Below are 21013 nucleotides of genomic sequence, written 5' to 3' on the forward strand. Positions count from 1 at the left end.
CCCCTATATCATACTTAAAAACACAAACCCAATCCTCCTAATTTTCCCCTTGGCTAGAAACTTTTCAATGGAGATATTACTCCATTAGGACAGATCGAAATTGTTACTTTAAGTTTCCACTGCATGTTGTAGTGAGATCGGGAGTTAATTTCTAGCCCCAAACGAAGTACCGAAGTTTTTCCAAAGCAATCACGCCTGAGGAAATGGAGCAGGCAGTCAACCGAAGATACAGGCTCATTTATTTGTGGTTACAACCATCTTTCCTTTTGAGATAAGATAGTTTAGGTGATTGAAAGTGACCCTTGTAAAGTGACGCGACCTTTTGGGGCTTTTTTGTTGCTAGTTTGCGAACTCTGAAGATGGTTTACAACTTTCATACAATGTGGAAATGCTCTGAATGGAGTTTTGAATGCACGACATTTATATATGCATGTATTTACGTCATAATCTTGTCAAATTGCACACTTGAAAAGTCGATTATGAAGTGTAGTATGGAAAGAATGTACTCTTTGTGTCATTAGTTGATGGCTAGACTTTGTGAGCTGTTCAGCTGGAAATTGTCTTAAGTTTACACATAATGTATAGGTGAACTTTATAACTGAGCCATTGTTGCGATCATGAAAGTCCACATTTCAAGTGTTATATAGAATAAATCAATTTCAAATTGTCGCCAAGTGGCTACAAGAAATTTGACAATCTTAGGATTCCAAGAAGTATTTTTGGTCAAACTTACTGGTCGAAACCAAGGAGATTGTATGACGTACTTAAATCATGCAATCCTCCGCTTCCTGAATTCCCCCATGTCCACCTCTAATTCCATCTCACCCCACAGCCAAGTTTTTGGACCTTCAAGTTCACCCCATTTCCTGTGTCTGACCTTTTGATTTGTCATTCTGCCTGCCAATTTCTCACCCTCATTTTATATTTGCAATAGCAAAATTTCAAGGTCTGGGAAAAATGGACATGTTCACAGAACTATATGTTCACAGAACAATATGTTCACAGAACTATATGTTCACAGAACTATATGTTCACAGAACTATATGTTCACAGAACCATATGTTCACAGAACTATATGTTCACAGAACTATATGTTCACAGAACTATATGTTCACAGAACTATATGTTCACAGAACTACATGTATATGTTCACAGAACTATATGTTCACAGGACTATATGTTCATAGAACTATATGTTCACGGTGGTGGCAGGTGCAGAAAAAAGAAAGTTGGCAAATCATTTGTTCGTGGTAATGATAAATTCACAGTACAGAAGTGAATATAAAAGTACTGCGAATACAAAGTGATTGACAGTACTACCTTCAGCCTTAACGCACATTAACGATTCTTTAAGCCTGCCCGTGGAGGGAACTGTGACTAACGGGTTAGGACATTACACTTGCAAGTCTCAGATCGATGGATACGGTCAATGGCCAACTTCAAGTGCACTTATCCTTCCTTCTAATTAAGAGAATGTCAAGATTTCCTCAGGATAAGTAAGACAGACTAGCCTGCGCTGGCAGAGCCTATAAATTAGTGCAGGAACTCCAATCCTACAAGATTTGCACTTTTATTCCTCATTTCTACTTTAACTTAGCCTGGATGCCAGACCCAAAGCACACTGGACACAAAATATCTCAGTGTGCAAGGTCCAGTGTGCTTTGGGTCTGGCATCCAGGCTAACTCTAACTACACTTGCCCAGTATGAGATACAATGCATGTTACACGTGTATATGGCAGTTGTAACATGATTTTAATTTTATGATGATGGCCTGTCAGTTGAATTTGTGTGATGACATTTGTTTGTCCTTTTCCATAAGTGTGGTGGGATCTTTAACATGCTCGAGGTGTGGCTCTCCTCAAACACGGGACCTCCGGCTTTACGTCATATCTAACAGAACTGAATCTAGGTACTCATTTTTATTACAGTCGACTGAGAAAATAGGTGTTGAGTGTCTTTCTAAGGGCACAGTGTTGGAGTCTGCTAGGGATTCGAACCCAGAACCTTTAGATGCTATGTATAGGACACTTTTTTCCTGAATAAAACTGCCTTTCCTTCATAACAGTGTCATACCCCACATATCATTCGTTCTTAATGAAGGACATAGCATTATTGCCTGCTAGGGATTCGAACCCAAAACCTTTAGATTCTAAGTCCAGGACCCTTTTTTCCCCTAAACAAAACTGCCTTTCTTTTATAACAGTGTCATTCTTCATGCATTGGACTGCTTTTTGACCCACACTGTCATAAATGACCTTGCTATCCCATCTTAACCGTTATTTTACAGGTAACTTTCTTGGGTTTCCTTTGATGGTCTTGTCGATAAGAAAAGAGACAGACGGACTCGAGGCAATTTTCTCAAGTGTTGTGGCTTCCACCCCGGACAAGGAGGTCTGATTGACCCTGGGACTTGGGGAGAATACTAAGGAAGTCCCAGCGGTGTAAGACAAATAGATATTGCTTAGGGCGGTCGATATGGCCTTCTTCACTTCCCACCTGCGCAAGTTTGGGGCTGGACCTGGCTTTGTCAGGGGAAGGGAACAAGCAATTTACCTGGTAAAAGGGATTAGAGATCATTTTCTGGTGTATTCTAACTTCTTAACTTTCAAAAGGGTTTTCTTTTCCTCAAGACAAAACATCTGAGATTTCAGGCTTCTGGAAAGTATTGGGTTTTTTTTGTGACTTTCAAATTTGCAGACTGATTGTATGATGTAATTTAATCTGTTAATACACCACTTCCATGTGCACCAATCATCTGTCAAAATCACCACCCACCCACCATGCAAACCACAACTGAGCAACCCAAAATAATACTTCCATACCCTGAAATGTAAGTAACATGAAATCAGAGATTTAAACCTCTGGGAAGTATGTTGAATTTAACTTATTTTTAAGAAAAATTTACTAGCACAACCAAAGACCAGTGTGTCTAGGACAAGGTATTGAAAGATGGAGCCCATCCCTCTCCTTCCACCACCTTTTACATTTTGTACCTCCCCAACTGAAGTCAGGTACCCAATTAATACCTGGGTAACAGTGAGGAAAGTTTTTTTTCCAAAGGACACAACTTCTAGCCAGGAACCGAACCCCCGACTTCTTGGTCTTGTGTCCACTAGTCTAGCCACTTAGCCATTTATTTGATGCCACCTCACCAAAAAATTGATACATTTGTACTACAACCTACATGTTCACCTTTCCAAATATGTATTAAGTTTCTGCCTTAATACTAAGGGCCATACACATAGATAGCAAAAGCTACAGTATTGGAAATGGATAACCATATTGGTGAATATAAAATTGCTATAGATATTTCAATCAACTTGTGGTACTTTCACGTATTGAAAGTAATGTACAACATATATCTTTACACCCAAAACCAATACCTTTATAGTCTCTCCTGGTTTTAATACTCCACATTTCAAAGCCAATAGCCCTTCAAACCATTAAAATATACAGCATTGCAAGGACTTTATTACAAGCAATTATAAGTACAAAGGGAAAGATCGATGCAGGTATATCCGGCAATCACCAGAACTATTAATAAGTCCCCAATCAACTATCTGTCTTTCTTTACACAGGGTCAATTAAGGCCACACCAATTTAATTTGTTGGTTCTCGGATTCGCCTCTTCGTTTTTTTCTGATTTTTTTCTGATTTCTAAAAAAATTTGATTCTGGTCCTGAATCAACTGAAAAATGCTCATGTTTTGCCCCCCAACAGTTGAGGAAAGTCCTTTTCTTCCTAGCTGTTACAGTTTTCCCATCTATCATTGCAGTAGTTTGATTAAAAGTTCAAAATTCAATGTTTAAATTTTAACCCAGCCTTTTGTGTTGACTTCATGGCTCATTTTGTAGCATTTAAGCCTATGATAGGATGCCTAGACCTGTTTTTATTTTTATTTTTTTTCGCCCTGTCGCTTCATATTTTTTCTGAAAAATCCGAGAACCAACAAATTAAATTGGTGTGGCCTAAGTGTGCGAAGACAAAATACACTGGGAAGAGAAAAATCACTTGGCATGGTATCAAATTTACCATTTTGACAAAGCAGAGAGTAAAACTAATGATGTTCCTATTGAATGTCTACTTTGCCTGTAATGCTTAACTTACTGATTTTAAAGCACCTTTGAAAGAATTAAAAGACCTAGCAGTTTTTGTAAAATACAGGAAAAACAGTTGCCAAGAATTGAGGTATTCAAAAACTCCCCAGAACTATTGTAGACTGGAATTCGTTGCCACCAAGCACAGAAAGCTTTAAACAACTCCTGCAATCAAATGTGCAAAGATTAAATGTTACAAGTCGTTCGGTGTGATATAGCTAGCTGCCATCGCGCCGCGTGCCTGCGAAGCTGGTGTGTTACGCAGAAGGGCGGTTATACCAGCTATACCGATACAGATACAGATTTTTGCAACTTTCCTCACACATTGTTGATGGAACATGGTGGCAAGGTGGTCTTGTGGGTAGGATTGTTGACTGAGAATCTAAACTACAGCTTCTGGGTTTGAATCCCTTGCAGGCCCCAAAAATTTGCCCTTGAGAAAGGCACTTAACTATTTCTTCACTCGACTTGATAAAAATAAGTACCTACCCTTAGCTTTGGCTAGGGGCATTCTCTCAGATGGGACATAAAGCTATAGCTAGAGGTCCCATGTTTGAAAAAGTTAGTCTCACCTTGAGGACATTTAAGATCCCACCGCACTTATTGAAAAGAGAAGTAGACCTAAAATGGCCTCCTGTCATTTTGACTGCCAATCTTCCCCCAACCCATGTACTGTCAACCTACAACATACACTCTTTCCAGACAGACACAGAAACCCACAGCTCGGCCACCCAAAACAATACTCCCATATCTGGAAGTGACAACTCAAGATATATTACAGCACAAATGAATGCATCTGAAATACTTCATTTTTCACCTTACTGCATTTACACCAAGGTGTTTTCAATAAGAAAGTCTATCACAGAGGTCCTTCAAGGACAAACACTTTATAAAAGAACTCAAGACATAAATCCCATTTTACAATTCATGTGCACAACTCAGGCAAATGTACCATAATTACAGGAGTTCATTTATCAATATCTGCTGTTCATTCAACGATTGTTAATCTTTATCAAGTTAAGCCCATGAAAAGGCAGTGCAGACCGGATGCAGTAGTCAATTTTCCACAATAACATGGAAAGCCCATTACTCAATAAAAGTACTCTCTGGTACTAAGAAGCAGCAGTATCTACAATGTATCAATAAAAGGGCTCGAAATACATGTACAACCTGCATATGCAGGCTCAGGTGCAGATAACATTGGAGCTGTGCAGGTACACTGATGTCTACCTGCACCTAACCTGCACTGGTCCATGTACTGGGTATATATGCAGGTTAGTGCAGGTACAATTGGAGCTGTGCAGGTATTTCTGATGTCTACCTGCACCTAACCTGCACTGGTCCATGTACTGGGTATATATGCAGGTTAGTGCAGGTACAATTGGAGCTGTGCAGGCACACTGATGTCTACCTGCACCTAACACTAGTCCATGACATGTGGATCTTTATTTGCTACATTGAATGATATCACATATAAAGTATAGAGAAGTAATGGCAATGGTTTCTGCACAGTTTTAGATGATTCATACTTCCTAAATTCTGAGTGGTGCAGGTAAAATTTGTCTGGTGCAGGTAATTTTCAGTGTTTAACCCACACCAGTGCTGGTGTGCAGAAAAAAAAGGATTTTGAGCCCTGGATTGATAACAAAGTTCTTTGCACTCGACCAAGAGCGATGCAACTGCCAACGTTTCCGTAGTCTGAATCTATCACTTACAAAGGAAATATCTTTCATCTCGAAAGCAGCCTGCTCAGAGCCATTTAAACTGGCCTAACATAAAAAACAATCCAGAAAGACAAAAGAGAAAGGCGTGATACGAATTCATAATCACACCTGTCGGCAATTTTATTCTTCGAGGCCCATACGTTTTCAAAAGGTCGGATCCCGCCCCTACACCCCATTTTCAATCTCTTTCATTTTTGCTCTTTTCCTTTGATAACAAAACATGGGCGGATAATTGGAAAAAGTAGGTGGTGACAGTTTTGTAAGGGCACAATAGTGCAACCACCAATCTCTTTAGGGGCGGTTTATAAAAGTCATTTGCTTCCTTTGTGCAACAATGTGGAAAAAAAGCCATTGTTCAGTAAGATAACCAGGATTTATGGGACAAATACTAAACAAAGTCGTGTCATTCGGTGACCCAGAAGAAGAAGAATGAAGTTATTTTCAAAGGGTAACTGCTTTTGGAAGCAGTAGCGAGATATTAAAAATTGATGAGTGCCGTCTTGTAAACTGAACCTTGTTTGATTACTACTGGTAGTTCTTCAAAAATGCTTCGAAGGGGGGGGGGCATGCAAGGTACTGTAATGTTCAATGCTAAATTCAGGAAGGCAGCAGCTATTGAATTTAGTACATGTAGGCTGGCTGCACTTGACGCTAAATTCAGTATACATCAAATTCAATTGACGTCTCAATGTTCTAGCCAGCCTGAAAGTTTTTTCTTTCTGTCATCTCAATTTTGTTTGATGTAATGATGTATTGTGCAAGCACGTCTAACCCTCGGAAGACGGGGAACAACAGACGATAAACCGGACAGTGAGTGTGAGTGAGTGAGTGTAACATCATCTTGGGTGCCTAGGGGGGTCCAGGGAAAATCTGAAATCTTGATGGTCTAAAATGCTATTTCCTGCATTTAGAAGGGCAAATTTTGCTAATAAACCAAGATGATAGAATGTCCTTGGATAAACCAAGGACATTATACACAGATCTGTGTATCCCATCTGTGTATAGTATAATGTCCTTAGATAAACTAGTCTAAGCTTAGTTTAATGTCATCTCTTTCTGTCTCTTAACACACTGATTTTTTTCTATCAAAGACAACAGATTAAGCAAAATTTGTGGCTGTTGGATGCTAGAACACTGCTATACACACTGTACACAAAATTCACCGAGCTCTACATTAGATTTGAGCAATCTGGCTGCGTATATCATGGAATCAAAACAGCTAATTATGCTGTACATACAAGGGCATACTGGCCCCTCAAGTAACATGAAAGTAACAGTACACCATGTCTATGACTCAGTATTTGGTAATTTGCACACACAGTCTTACCAGACCTCTGACAAGGTGTTGACAGGAATGCACACTTTGTGACTCAGACTTCTACTGTTCATGAAAATTCCCAACAGCTGCAGGTATTAGTATAACATCAAAAGCCTGAACAATCTGATCATGATCTTACAGTACTGTCAATTCTTTCATTTTTACGAGGTTCTATTTCCATGGAAGGAGTGGAAAGAAATTCATGATTTAAAGGTACCCAATAAAGTGATTTTAACACAGTAAAACTTGATTTTCAAAGCCAATTTCTAGTCATTTTTTAAATGTAGCAACTTGAATCAACCCTACCCCAAAGCATATTGATATCTGTGAGGCAAAAAGGCTGATGGAAAACGGTTCCTTCAAGGACGTTGTGAACCTTGATATAAAATGTCCTTGTCCTTGAGTTGAAACAATATTTGTAGTACAAAAAAACACATAACGTTTCATGCCGCAAAAATAAATCCACAGCGAACATAACAACCTTTTCTCTCAATAGCATATACATCACCAAGTACAAGGAGGGGAATTACATGTGTACATTCTTTATACTCATGTATCGTACAGACTTACTGTTGAAAGCCAATTAATTCATGAGTTACACAACAGCCAAATTTCATCTGGTCTAGACTATTGGAAGTCCACACACGTCATGTAAAATTCCACCTAGCCTCTAATACTGACCAACAAAAAACTACCAGGTTTTTAGAAAGCTATGGATGAACAAGCGACCACCTTAACATAAGGCCCACCTTTTCAGTCAATTAGGAATTAGGTAATTTTCCCATTGACACAAGAATTTAGAATCTTGTTCAAAATGACCACCAGATTTTATTGGTCCCCTGTGTGCCATGGTCTTCTTTCTGACTCCTTTCTTCACTGGAATTAAAATTTGTTGTTGGGCAAAGAAATGTCCCTAAAAATTCCTAAGACTTATACCTTCCATAGCAACTTATATTAACTGAATTACCACATACACACAAATGTAAATATTTAAAGATAACACAAAATTGCATACAAGCCCGACTGGTAGGTTAACATCCGGTAAAATGCAGTTATGACAAGTTTAAACTGGTTAAAACTGGACCTACCCCAACACAACATCTTGGCTTCCCTTGCAGTGCCACCTCACATACTCGAGAAGTCCTCGCAAACTGACAAGGTTTTCTCTGGCTACCAGCTGGGGGCATGTGGGATATACCACCTACCACCTTACAAAGGGGTGTACGGACCAACTGGACCAAACCATTTCATTCTGTACCTCCTTCAGTAAGCGTCGTAACTTACTGAATATTCAACTGTGCTGAAAAATGCAGCTTACATGTATACGATTGGTTGGTCAACATAAAACAATGGGAATATATTAATAATTCATTTTTAGGGATATGATATTTTCCCTTGGGTCCCCGCGTCCCTTGCGCCAATTGAAATCTGCTTTAGACCCGATATATAGGTAAAGCCTTGTATAGATTTGATAGGTTAATTACATCCATACATATCCCCTGTGCCCTGACCATGGTGATTGACCCTGTGCTGACTTATGCTGGCCTCTAACCCAATAGCAGGGCCTCAGTGGGCAAGGCTAAATCAAAAACAATATATCACTAACTACTGGAAAGTACAGAACTATTTTCACCAGTTGTTTTCAGTTTTTGTTCTTTTAAAAAACATGAGGGACAAAACAAGATATAGAAAGAGAGCATAGTTGTTGTCCGTTCAAATTGCCCTGTTTTATCCAAATTTTTTTTAAGGTCTTTGTTTTATGAGGGCATGCAAGGGGGGTCCCAACAATGCTCTACGCTGAATTCGAAAACCTACCGATTACGCTTTGTGGTCCGTCTACGCTCTACGTAGAATTAAAACAGCCGATTATGCTCTACGGAAAAGGGCTTGCGGGCCCCCTTTTATTTTCAAACATATATTTTTGTATGCCCTTTAGAAATTTCAAATGAGAAATTGGATATTTATTACTGAGTGAGTGGTAAAAAAGTGTTTTGGGCAGTATGCACATCAGATGTACATGGAGTACAGTAACCCTTACCTAAGATTGGGTCAATGACCTTATCTGATAAACCTATTTCTTCAAAACAGTTCAGATCTTAAAGCTTTCCTCCTGGTGCAACTTAAAGTAACTCCTTTGGGTATAAGACTGACACCTTATCAGTAATTCCTCTGATATCTTAGATAAGATGGGAAAAACTATTAGCTATAGGAACATATTGGGGTCAACCATTGGATGGGACACTTGTAAAAACCGAAAGGGGCGAGCATGTCACAACCGGGAATCGAACCCGAGTTGTCCGCTTGGCGGTCACCAACGCTAACCATTACACTAAAAGGTCGCACGACCATTTAGCATGGTCAGTTAGCACTGTTACACTACTCCCCCTTTTCTTTCAAGATTCGTCCTCGAATCTTCCGAGTCCGACATCCCTGGAGCTGCCACACTTATCCTCAGTGCCAGTACTCACAGGGCCCACATCGGGCGCCACTGTAAAAACCGAAAGGGGCGAGCATGTCACAACCGGGAATCGAACCCGAGTTGTCCGCTTGGCGGTCACCAACGCTAACCATTACACTAAAAGGTCGCACGACCATTTAGCATGGTCAGTTAGCACTGTTACACACTACATGTGTGCAGCTGAATACCCATAGCTGCCAATCAAAGCTTTTGTTACAAGTCTCTTCTATGATTAACACCATTCCTTATCTTTGGGGTTGATTTTAAAACTGATGAGCATTTTAAGTTGTTAAATTCAAAAAGTAGACAGTGGACAGGTATTGCACTAAATATAGTGAAGGCTATACCTTTTCAAACATTGAAGGGTGCAATGATGATAATTATTTTGTTTTAAAAATAAAAAAATTTCTATAAAACCAACAATATTCAACAAGGATTGTAAACTTTACTTAACAATGTAGCAAGCAAAACATACCTATAAAGTTTCAGGGTTGTACACTCATATGAAAATTAAGAAATTTGTAAAATTGATTCAATACACCCCTAAGAACCACTGACAATAGACTGGTCTTCCTTGTGAGCAAACCTTCCTTCAGACTAGACAAACAGTCATGTCCTCCTTTTTCAAGATCAAAAAGAAGATGGTTGAAGTTATGATGACCTTTGAAATCCCAGCATCTGTCTGAGTCAACTTCCTGACACAACTGTCCTCCATATGTCAACACTGACCTCCATATGTCAATCAAACTCCCTCCCCCCAATAGCAGGCATTCCTCTGCTGGCACCCCATTGGTCAATGTCTAACTTGATCATGACTTATGGCAATATGCTAATTTCTCTACCTGTCAATCATCCCCCTTCACCACCTCCAGGTAGTCTCTACCAGACTAACTACGCTGGCTATATATAGGAGAATATTTGCAGGTGGAGCGCAAAACGACCTCCCCGCGGCCGGACTCCCTTGGCCCATTTAATTCTCTTTTTTGCCAAATTCTACGATCCGTATTCCTGTAGAAATGCCTGGTGGAGGCTAACCACCAGGCTGCATTATATTTGTACAGTCCTTTCTTCTGATTGGTCAATACTAATTAAAGAGGATTATGACCTATGATAGAACAGGGAGAATTAAAATCAAACTTGTATTTAACCTTCTTGGATAGAATGATAATTTTTCTGCCATTTAGAACATGATTCAAACATGATTATACCTATGATAGAATGATAATTTTTCTGCCATGTAGAACATGATTCAAACATGATTATGACCAATAATAAACTGCTAATTTGTCAATCATCCTGGTAATCACCTCTGCATTCCTTCAGAGAAGATCTTTGGTGCTTCTCATTGGTCAATTATATTATGGTCATGTCATGTTGTAGCATATAGTATAATGTTAGAAGTAGATATAGTCTCACATATCACTGTATTTTCTTTCTATGTTGTTTGTAACTGCAATTAGCCCTCGAGCAAGTATTTGCAATAAACTTTCTTTCATTATAACTTGATTAATGGCAATGAGCTCATCCCAACTGTGCACCATGGCACCTTACTCCCAGTACCATATTTGGATATTCTAAGGTGTTAGTTTTGAAGTACACCCAATCCACACCCTTACAACCTCGGTTAGTGACACCGCAACCAACCTGAGCTTCCCACTAGAGACAGCCATTGCTAAGCAACCAAAACTTTGACTAAACAAATTTCATACATAAATTTTTTTCAAATTCTGTGTGTTTTGCTGCCTTTCAAATCACACTTCTAATAATTACAAAATTAAATTAAGTGTTGTACAAATTCTATTTTGGTTGCTCAGCAATTGCTGTCTGGTGGGAACGGCTGCCTTAAGTACAGTACTGATCTCAAATAAATTCCCATCTACAAGATGCAAATCGCAATAAAAATGTCAAGCAAATAACAATTAAAAGCTGTGCACTTCTACTTTAAATCATGTTCATTTCTCGTGTAAAATACATGTACATGTTGTGTATTTGTGTGTGGTGATATAGTTATAGATAGACACGCGGTTGCAGCTAATATTAGTGCACACAATTTACATGCCTTTTGAATGAGTTTTAACCATGTTTGTGTTACGTGGTGTTGGGTGGTGTAGTGGTAGAGCATTCGACTATGAAATTGCGAGACCAGGGTTCGATCCCGAGTTGTACCTGGGACATGTGTGGACATGCACTCCGACATTGTGCCCGTGCATGGAGCAAAATGTTTTACGTATCATGTGTATTATGTGATTGTAAACCCTGCATTAATTCAGTGCTATAAAAGGTTGCGATTGCAGGGGTAATGTTTGACCAATAAACCAAATATTACATGATTATTAAACGAGAAATGAACAACATAAACGAGTTAAAACAGTGTGTTAAACGCTTAGGCAAGAGAAGTTAAATGAGATCTGTACTGTACAGGTAGACTAAATATGTACAAAATGTACCTTCAGTATTTGTGGACACAGTAAACTCAGTCAGTCTCAATCCAGTAGCTCTGCTGACTGTAGAAGCTCTCTCCCTCACCACATGGCTACCTCCCGCACATGCACACTCCCTTCTACGTTTCTTAGCATCTTACGAGCTAAACTGTCGTTTGGAGGAGGGTTTCCCTGCAATTTCTTCATTTCTGCAAAACGTATAAATTGTTATATCAATGTTTTTTTCGACTTGTTTTGCCTTAATATTCATAACAACCAGCCTTATTCTAAACCCTTCAAGCTGAGTTTGATTGTCTGCAAGCACAAGCTAGAATCTGAATAATGAATTTACAGCTAAATTTACTAGTATCTCTTTTTTAAAAGCTGTTTGCAGCCACATTTTAAATGTAGCCATTTTTTTCCAAAGCACTTGTTTACATGCCAAACATCCACACTAACAAAGTATGGAATTTTTGGTGCATTATACTTGTACTGGCTATTTCTAAAAAGCCAGAAAGCTCATACCTGTCACATATGTGGCTCACCTTATATCCCATAACCAGCTCTTTTTAACCTCTTCCTCACCCCATAACCAACACAAACTTGGCACCAAATGGCAACCTTAGCAAGCTGATGGTTAATATAATAAGGTGATGCAATATAAGTGTTTGAATTCTCTCTCTTCTTGGTCGACCTCAAAGCGTGATGCTTTTTCCACAGCTGATAGTGCAATGCGCCTTCGCTACTGCTGAACTGAACTACGACCCTTCCCAGCATCCACCTCTGCACGACAACGTTCCGTTGCCGTCTACCTTCTTCTTCGAGGCGTATTTCCCCACCGATCCACAGCCCACTACTCCGACCAATTGTGAAGGCTTTTATAGGGCTCGCAGGTCGGGGAGGGTCCTCTCTTTTCATTGGTCGTACCGAGCCTCGGTAGTGCAAGTATTCGTTTGATATACTGTGGGATGACAGCCTGCGATAGCGCTCTGTAGACCCTTGTCTCTCTATATGGTAGGGTTAAACCATCAATATTTTTACAGTGTTCAACCACCACCACTTGTCCCTTGTATGTACATCAAATAAACTGTGACTTGTTGACTTGTTCGGGTGAATGATTTTAATGTTAGAAGGTGTGATTTGAGCAGAGAAGCCATGCTGCCAACTTTGAGCTACAAAAGCTGTCTCATGTTAACATTAGGCAAGGTACCAAAATTACAAATTTAACTGAAATGTCACCATCTAAATTGGCACCAGTTTTTGTGCTAATGTCTGCATTGCAAGCCTTGAAGGGACACACAATATAAAGCCCCTGTCACACATTCAGAACCTTCTCCCCACCAACCACCAAGCAAGGTTGGCTGAAGTTCAGTAGCAGTCTGACCAGATTTCTTCTCGATACAAATCAAATCAAATTTGACTTAAATTTAAGTCAGATATAAATTTAAGTCAAATTTGAGTTAAATTTAAGTCAAATTTTACCATGGAACATGCCACAAATACTGCCGATCTACTCCTGAACACCAGCCAACCACAGCCGACCTTATTCTTGACATACTCCTAACCATGGTTGGGGGGAGTTTGGCAGTGTTTGGGAGGCCATATTCGGCTATGATTGTGTGACAGCAGCTTAAGGTAGAGGCACAATTGGGCATCATGCAATTACATTTCTAAAGCTTTCATGTCATTTACAACTGACATTAACTTTGATGATCAGTCCAATAGCTAACAGTCTAGCATTAGCTGCAGAGTTGCCAGCATGGTCTGTGCTGATGTTGTAGTGAGTTGGGTTAAGATTTAGTGTTTATTAAAGCTTACCTGCTCTCCGTTTGACTTTCCTCACTGTAGTAGCAGCAGTGGGAATAAGAAAACAGCATGTCAGAGTTAGGGTGGAAGAGGATAGTTAGGGGCAAGCTTGTTTTGTCAGCCATGTTCCTAGCCTAGAAGCTCCAGTTTGCTCCTGTGAGTGCTTCATTCCATAGAATAGTCTAGCAAAGCCTGGTATCCAAACTATCATAGCAGCCAAGGTTCTTTTGTCCAACCCTCTACCTGTATTTGCAGACAGGACAAAAGAGATTTGACTGCTTTTAAAATAGAGATCTCAAGGTACAAATGTAGTTTGCGTAAATAATTTCATCAGGTTGGAAGATACTTAGGGTATAGAATTTTCTTCTTACACAACCATAGAGTTTCTTACCTGCTTACGTTTCGATGTCTATCAGACACCTTCCTCAGAGCTTCTGACTGGAGTTCTGCGACTCGCCGCTATTTAACGCCAATGTAGGTGGCACCAATGTAGGTGGACAACAGAAGAAGCAGTCTGGATAAGGAAGTCAACCCCAGTGATGAACGGGGACAAGGGGGGATACAAGCTCAGCCACGTTTGGGATTGCATTCTCGCCGCAAAAGCGCCACCTACATTGGCGTTAAATAGCGGCGAGTTGCAGAACTCCAGTCAGAAGCTCTGAGGAAGGTGTCTGATAGACATCGAAACGTAAGCAGGTGAGAAACTCTATGGTTGTGTAAGAAGAAAATTCTATACCCTACAAATGTAGTGTTTGATATTACATGTACTTTGTAATGCATCCAGGAACATGGTTGGCTTGTACATGTAGTTGGGGTACAGCATAAATTCCACAAGACTGTTACTATTGCTTTCAACTCAAGATGTCTAAAATTTGTTCTTTCTCTTATCGAAAAACAAAGACCTTAATTTCCATAAAGTAAGAAGCCAGCTCTTTTCCAAAATATGGTTGCAAAAGATACAAAAGTCGACTTAAGCAGACTTTGTATACAGCTTTGCATAATCTTAAATTTGTTGTTGCAGTGCTCAATCTTAACTTAACTAGAGGTTAGATTATGACAATACATGTATGTACACAGTCCAATTGATTTACATGTAGCAACTCAAAGCCAGCAATCCCCTTGCCAGAGTGCTAGTGGAACATATATTTTACATAATGAACTGCAGTGTACTATGATTACAAAATGTATAATAGTATAAGGTGTTCGAGTTTTACCAGTATCTTTTTATTCCATTTCAGAATATTACCTCATAAGTGAATTTTTGTAATGTGGAATTATGATAGACGGTTTGTGTGGAATATTGTGCCAAATTACATTTCATCCATCCAAGAGTACAGCAAGAGCTTAGTTGTAAGGTTAGGGCCTAAAGGCTGCTATATAACTATGGCACTGAGGCATTTGCCATTTGCTGCTAAAAGCAGATTCATCAGTATTTGCATAGCATTTCATTGTCTAGCTAAAAGCTGCTGGCTTTGAATTGCTACGCATGTACAAAATGTGGACTCTTGGACCACCTTTTTCAATCATTCACAAATCACAAATTTAGTAGTTAGTGAATTAAAATGGTTAAACAGTCATTAGGATTTCATGCTTGGGAAAATCGGGTTAAACATTAGATTCCACGGGAGGTGGAGATAGTGTGGAAAGGGAGAGGAAAAGGCCATGCAGTCATGCCTGATTGTGTGGTGGTGTTGAAGACCATTGTGGTTTGATATTGTACAAGTATGTGTAATATTATTACCTGAAAAGGCTTAGGAAAATGTAGCTACTAGAAAAGTGTCTAATCAAGTCCCAAGTTGCCATGCATGCAAATTATCGCTGTTTTCTGTCCCAGCAAGAAGCAATTTATGACGTGATCACATTCATCGTGGTGTAGATCATCGTACAATTTTGCTGTTGTAGAATTTTTCAAGCAGCCAGTGACAGAGCCAACCGCCGAAAAGGATTGTCTGTAACAAGACAACTAAACTTTGCCAGACACAGGCATGACTATCAGAAGAATGTTCTCAGTTTTGCAATTGTACAATGATCGCACGATGTATGTGACCAGTCCCTTAGAAAACCAGTTTACTACAGAGAGATGTGACCCAAAGACTGAATGTGCAAATTATCAAGTACCACTAGACAGTAACTATGTGATGAGAAGATATAATAGAAGAGAAGTATTTTCAATCATACGTAAACTCAATAATCATCACAGGAGAAAAATCATCACAATAGTATGGTATAGTATAGTATGGTAATTTAACATTTTTAGCATTGCTTAGTCATACATTGTAAAGTATGTCATATTGTACATTATATATTGTACATGGCCTCTAGGTCTTTTGATAGAAAAGAATATAAACTAGGGTATAGAATTTTCTTCTTACACAACCAGTAAGGTTCTCACCTGCTTACGTTTCGATGTCTATCAGACACCTTCCTCAGAGCTTCTGACTGGAGTTCTGCAACTCGCCGCTATTTAACGCCAATGTAGGTGGCGCTTTTGCGGCGAGAATGCAATCCCAAACGTGGCTGAGCTTGTATCCCCCCTCGTCCCGGTTCATCACTGGGGTTGACTTCCTTATCCAGACTGCTTCTTTAATCCAACGGATTCTTCTATTGTCCTCTCTATCTATAACCCTGGCACCCTCCCAGTCTATCACACAATTGTTAGCGGCGAGTTGCAGAACTCCAGTCAGAAGCTCTGAGGAAGGTGTCTGATAGACATCGAAACGTAAGCAGGTGAGAACCTTACTGGTTGTGTAAGAAGAAAATTCTATACCCTAAGTATCTTCCAACCTGATGAAATTATTTACGGGAATATAAACTAGATTTTACATGTTGGACCAATTTCTAACTCTGTTTATGGAGGTTTCATTTTTGGTGTGTCTGTTTGTATTTTTGCTTATAATTTCAAAGTTATTTCCAAATGTACGTCGGGGACAGGAAATTAGGTCAAAGGTCCAAGAAAAGCTTATCTCATTTCCTGTCAATTTTCTGCTATATTCATGTATGTTGTCGTATGTGTCCCAGTGAAAAAAATTACAGCATCAGTGAAAAATCTTAATAAAACAAGTAAACTTCATAAAACAATTGGGAACTCTAAAAATATTTTGGATATGAGATTTTCAATTTGTTGTTACTAACTTGAAAACCCCAATCTGTTCTGTGACCTCATTTTGTTTTGTAACATATGGCACTTCTTCACAGTGGAGCTTTGCCAAAGTACATGTTAAGGCCATGTTGATTTGATTACATGGATGACATCATTACATGATTACATGGAGCCCCAAAACTGATGCGAGCGTGCAAATAAAAAAAAAGTTTTGCCAAAAAAAAAGTTCTTTTCATTATGAAATCTACGTGGTCATGAGGGTTGAGCAAATGGCACAGAATATGGTTTGGCGAATAATCTAGTCTTCAAGTTCATTTCTTTACAATTTCGTCTTCTTTCGTTTGATTTTGGCATTCTACGACATTGGTATAGTTTTTATTAATTTTATTGGTAACTTATGGTATATTTTTGCTCATTTTGCAACTGTTTTGTACAATTTACAGTATGGTTGAAAACTTTTTTTTTTGGAAACGGCAGAAAATTCATGCGCGCGCGGATGTCATCCATATAATCAAATCAACATGGCCTAAATACTTGCTACAAGGACATTGCGTGGGAGAGACTCATAATTCTTCCAACTCCTTTGATCTTTGAAAGCACATTGTATGCCTGTTCTAAAAGAACTTCAAATGGTCCAAAAGCGTTTTAGCTACAACAGATATGCAACAATGTACCAAAGTTTGTGAGTAGCCATTGCCAAAACAAAAAAAAAAAAACTTGAAAGTTGTTCGAAAGTACAGAATACAATAAATGTATCTGTTTCTGTTCTTTTGTAAAAAATGTTACCACCTTGGAATTGGCCTTTTTGAAAAGTCTTTCAATTTCTTCAAAATCTTATTGTAATAATGACATTACAATATGCATAACTTTCCTACCAAAACATTATGTTTCTATGATTTCTGTACCTATGTTTATGTTCTTGTTATGGTGTCTTATAAGCCCATATGGGCTGGGCGACAAAAGTCCCAAAACACGTAAAAAAATTTCATTCATTCTTACCTGGTACCTGAGCATAATTAGCATACATAGGTTTTTATTGTATGTTTTGCATTTTAAGTTGATTACTTCTACAATGTATGTTACATTAGCTAGTTAGACTGTAAGAGACCCAGGAGTGGTCCCAGTACTTCTCCCTGTGGAACACTGACCTGTGGTAGGTTTGTTGGACACCTCCTCCACACAGTCGGAAGGGAACCAGCCTTCGTTCGACCCCACACGCCCTTCCCAGAAGCCTTGCTCACCGATCCCAAGAACTAGAGGAAAAAAAAAACAACAACTCAGATTTCCGTGAATAGTTTCATCAGGTTGGTAAGACACTGAGTACAGAGACTCTTTTTACACAACCAATATGTGCAGATATTGTAAATATAGTCCATTTGGGAATGCATCTGTAGCAGCAAAACCTGTGCTGCAGTGCAATGTGAACCAGTCAAAATTGCCCTGAGGAAGGTGACAGACGGTCACCGAAACATCGGCTAAACAAAAAGACTTGGTTGTGTAAAAAGAGTCTCTTTACTCAACAACTTAGATTCATTACAAAGTGTGACACAGTTTGCTGCAGCCATTGTCATTCCTGTTATAAAGATTACTGAACAACTGTTACAGATGATGTACAAGCTAACATAAGTGGGCACAAAAACTGCATACGCATGGAAGCGTACGAAAACTGTCAACTCTTCCCTGAATGTAAATCGGCCTGCTTTGACGTATGTCAAGAACGATATTCAGATGTTATGCTACAGTGAGGGCTGGTGTGTTCTGAATATACGTTCTTGACATACGCCAAAACAGGTCAATCAAAATGCAGGAAAATATTTGACAAATGCAGTTTTCGTGTGCTCGCATGCATATGCAGTTTTCATACTGGTTTGTTTTGCCTGGTGTAAATCAGGTCATATATCCTAACCTTATCTTTTTTTCCAACCCTAATGGGAAATATCGTGTGTCTGAGTGAGATAAGTATCAGGTAGGAGTACCAGATGTGTGCCATATGAACCACACAACAACCTGTGGAGCGCTGTACCATGTGTATGGTCGGCATTAACCTCCATCTCAGAGGTGACACCTACACCTAGTCTCACATTCTGGTACAGGGACCACCTGTCAATCATCTACTGACCACCTGTCAATCACATCCTCACAGATAACACATCAGAAACAAACTCTTGACCTGGTAGTGAGGGTTGAAGATACTGTAAATTTTGAAATATTTGCAGTGGTTTTATGTTTGTACATGTAGGTCACAATACGAACTAAGCATTGTTTTCATTTGGTTATTTTAACTCAAAGTAAGTGTAAATAGCTATGTTTGCTGGTTTTCATGAGCATTTGAAAACAGTACAGTGACAGGAAAGGGGGAGGGATGTGGTTGCTGCAGATTGACTTTAAGGTCAAGTTGGAAGTATGGCAAGATTTTTGTTCTACTAGGTCCATTGAAACCATTTCTTCGATTGTACAGTACTTAAAAATTCTAAAAAAAACAACAAAAAAACTGGAAACACTAAGTCTACCCTGAGGTTTTAAATTTCTGATTTCTTATTGTAAAGACCGACGTTCCGTACCTGTGACTTTGTCTCCCTTTGCCAGTGCCAGCTCCCCGACCTCCCGTGGAACATACTTCTTCACGGCTACAAACTGTCTCCCAGGCAGGGCTGTGTACATCCTCTTCTTCACATTTTCCAGTTCCTCTCTGTACAGTCCAAAATCAAATACTTTAGTAACTTAAGGGGGCTAAAACGGTGACAGTGCATCTGTAAATCTGTGGCAAACCCTTTCAGGGTGTTCCGTACAATAAAAAAGGGAAAAAAAGGGCTGTGTACATCCTCTTCTTCACATTCTCCAGTTCCTCTCTGTACAGACAGCAGGACACATGTGGTTAAATTCATGTAAGGAAGGAAAAGCCATGTACTTTCCCAACAACGGCATGAACTGTGCAGAAAGTACACTGAGTCGCTACTGAAATCCCTGATCTACAGAAACTGGCTGCCACCATGCCGCGAGGCCGTATCAGGCAGGTTCAGCTAGCAGCTACTGAAAATTTTGCGGTGGTTTTATTCTCAAACTGACCTCTCTACAGCTAAGTCTTGTGCATGTGTCTATGCACTCAGTGCATGTGAGTCTATACATACATGTGCATGCTTCTAAAGGGCACTTTTCAGAATGCTTATTTTAGCTTGAATATACAATGTATCCAACATTTTTTGTGCCCACAATTGGTGGGTTACTTCTTTAATCACATACTGTGAAGTAGTCTGCATTTTTTTCCTTTCTAAAATTATCATTTTTCTCAACTTTAGTTATCCCAGATGCCAGACCCATAGCACACAAGGCACACTGGTTAACATTCGGCCTAGTGTACTGGCATCCAGGCTAAACTTAAGTGCTTCTTTCAAGTTACTGTGTAAAAAAACAATGATTCAAGTAACCTGTTCAGAGTTGCACTCCTGTTACTAGTGACTGGGCTTCCAGGCGTTGGGGTAGACGGCTGCGAATTTGCTGGCGACGAATTAGTGGATGACACCGACATGGCGGGGGTACCATTCGAGTGATGGTGTTGGGAATGTGGTGCCATGTTCAGTGAGGATTGTAAGGACATGGTCCCCAGGCTCTGAAGACTGGTCATGGAGGGGGAGGGGGAGATGGAGCGGAGGTTTGAGAGGTCCAAGGTCCCGCAGCTTCTGGTGCGATGCAGAATTCCCAGGTGTTTGGACAGCGCTACGGACGCACGCCGCCGGTTGTTGTACTTTGGAGTCTCCCTGAATTGTACTAGAGATGCACAACAAAGAAAAAAGGATGTCACACATAGCATAATACATGTTAAACAATAGGGATTTAGATGAGTACTGTAAACTGCAAAACTTTTGCAGTGCTCTTGTTTTGCAGTAGGAGGAAAAGAGAAGGTCGTCAAGGTATTTCAAATTTGCAGTTGAAACAATTCTGTACTTCAGTAGTTATACAAGGAAGACGTATTCAAAGTGTCATGAATTTGGAAAATAAAAACACAAAAATAAAACCACAGCAAAAGTTTCGCAATTCATAGCATTTTTTCTAACCACTTCCTTTTGTTATAATGAAAATTGCTGACAAAAC

The 21013-nt window shown here is 39.5% G+C and overlaps 1 protein-coding gene across 7 annotated transcripts in view; it reads right to left on the bottom strand.

Annotated features, from left to right (window-relative positions):
• LOC109476599 (SH3 and multiple ankyrin repeat domains protein 3-like) overlaps positions 1–21013 on the bottom strand; it is a 117366-nt gene that overhangs the window by 46711 nt on the left and 49642 nt on the right. For 4 of the 7 annotated variants that reach the window (XM_019777588.1, XM_019777589.1, XM_019777586.1 and 1 more), the window contains 4 exons: positions 20350–20689; positions 19486–19613; positions 18073–18177; positions 13837–13860 (listed from right to left, as the gene is read on the bottom strand). In XM_019777588.1, coding sequence (XP_019633147.1) covers positions 13837–13860; positions 18073–18177; positions 19486–19613; positions 20350–20689 — 597 coding nt within the window. The remainder of the gene's footprint in view (positions 1–13836; positions 13861–18072; positions 18178–19485; positions 19614–20349; positions 20690–21013) is intronic. The other 3 variants (XM_019777592.1, XM_019777591.1, XM_019777590.1) reach the window with 1 other exon arrangement.

The sequence above is a fragment of the Branchiostoma belcheri genome, unplaced genomic scaffold (genome assembly GCF_001625305.1).
Source record: "Branchiostoma belcheri isolate BF01 breed outbred unplaced genomic scaffold, Haploidv18h27 scaffold38, whole genome shotgun sequence".
NCBI classification, from domain to species: Eukaryota; Metazoa; Chordata; class Leptocardii; order Amphioxiformes; family Branchiostomatidae; genus Branchiostoma; species Branchiostoma belcheri.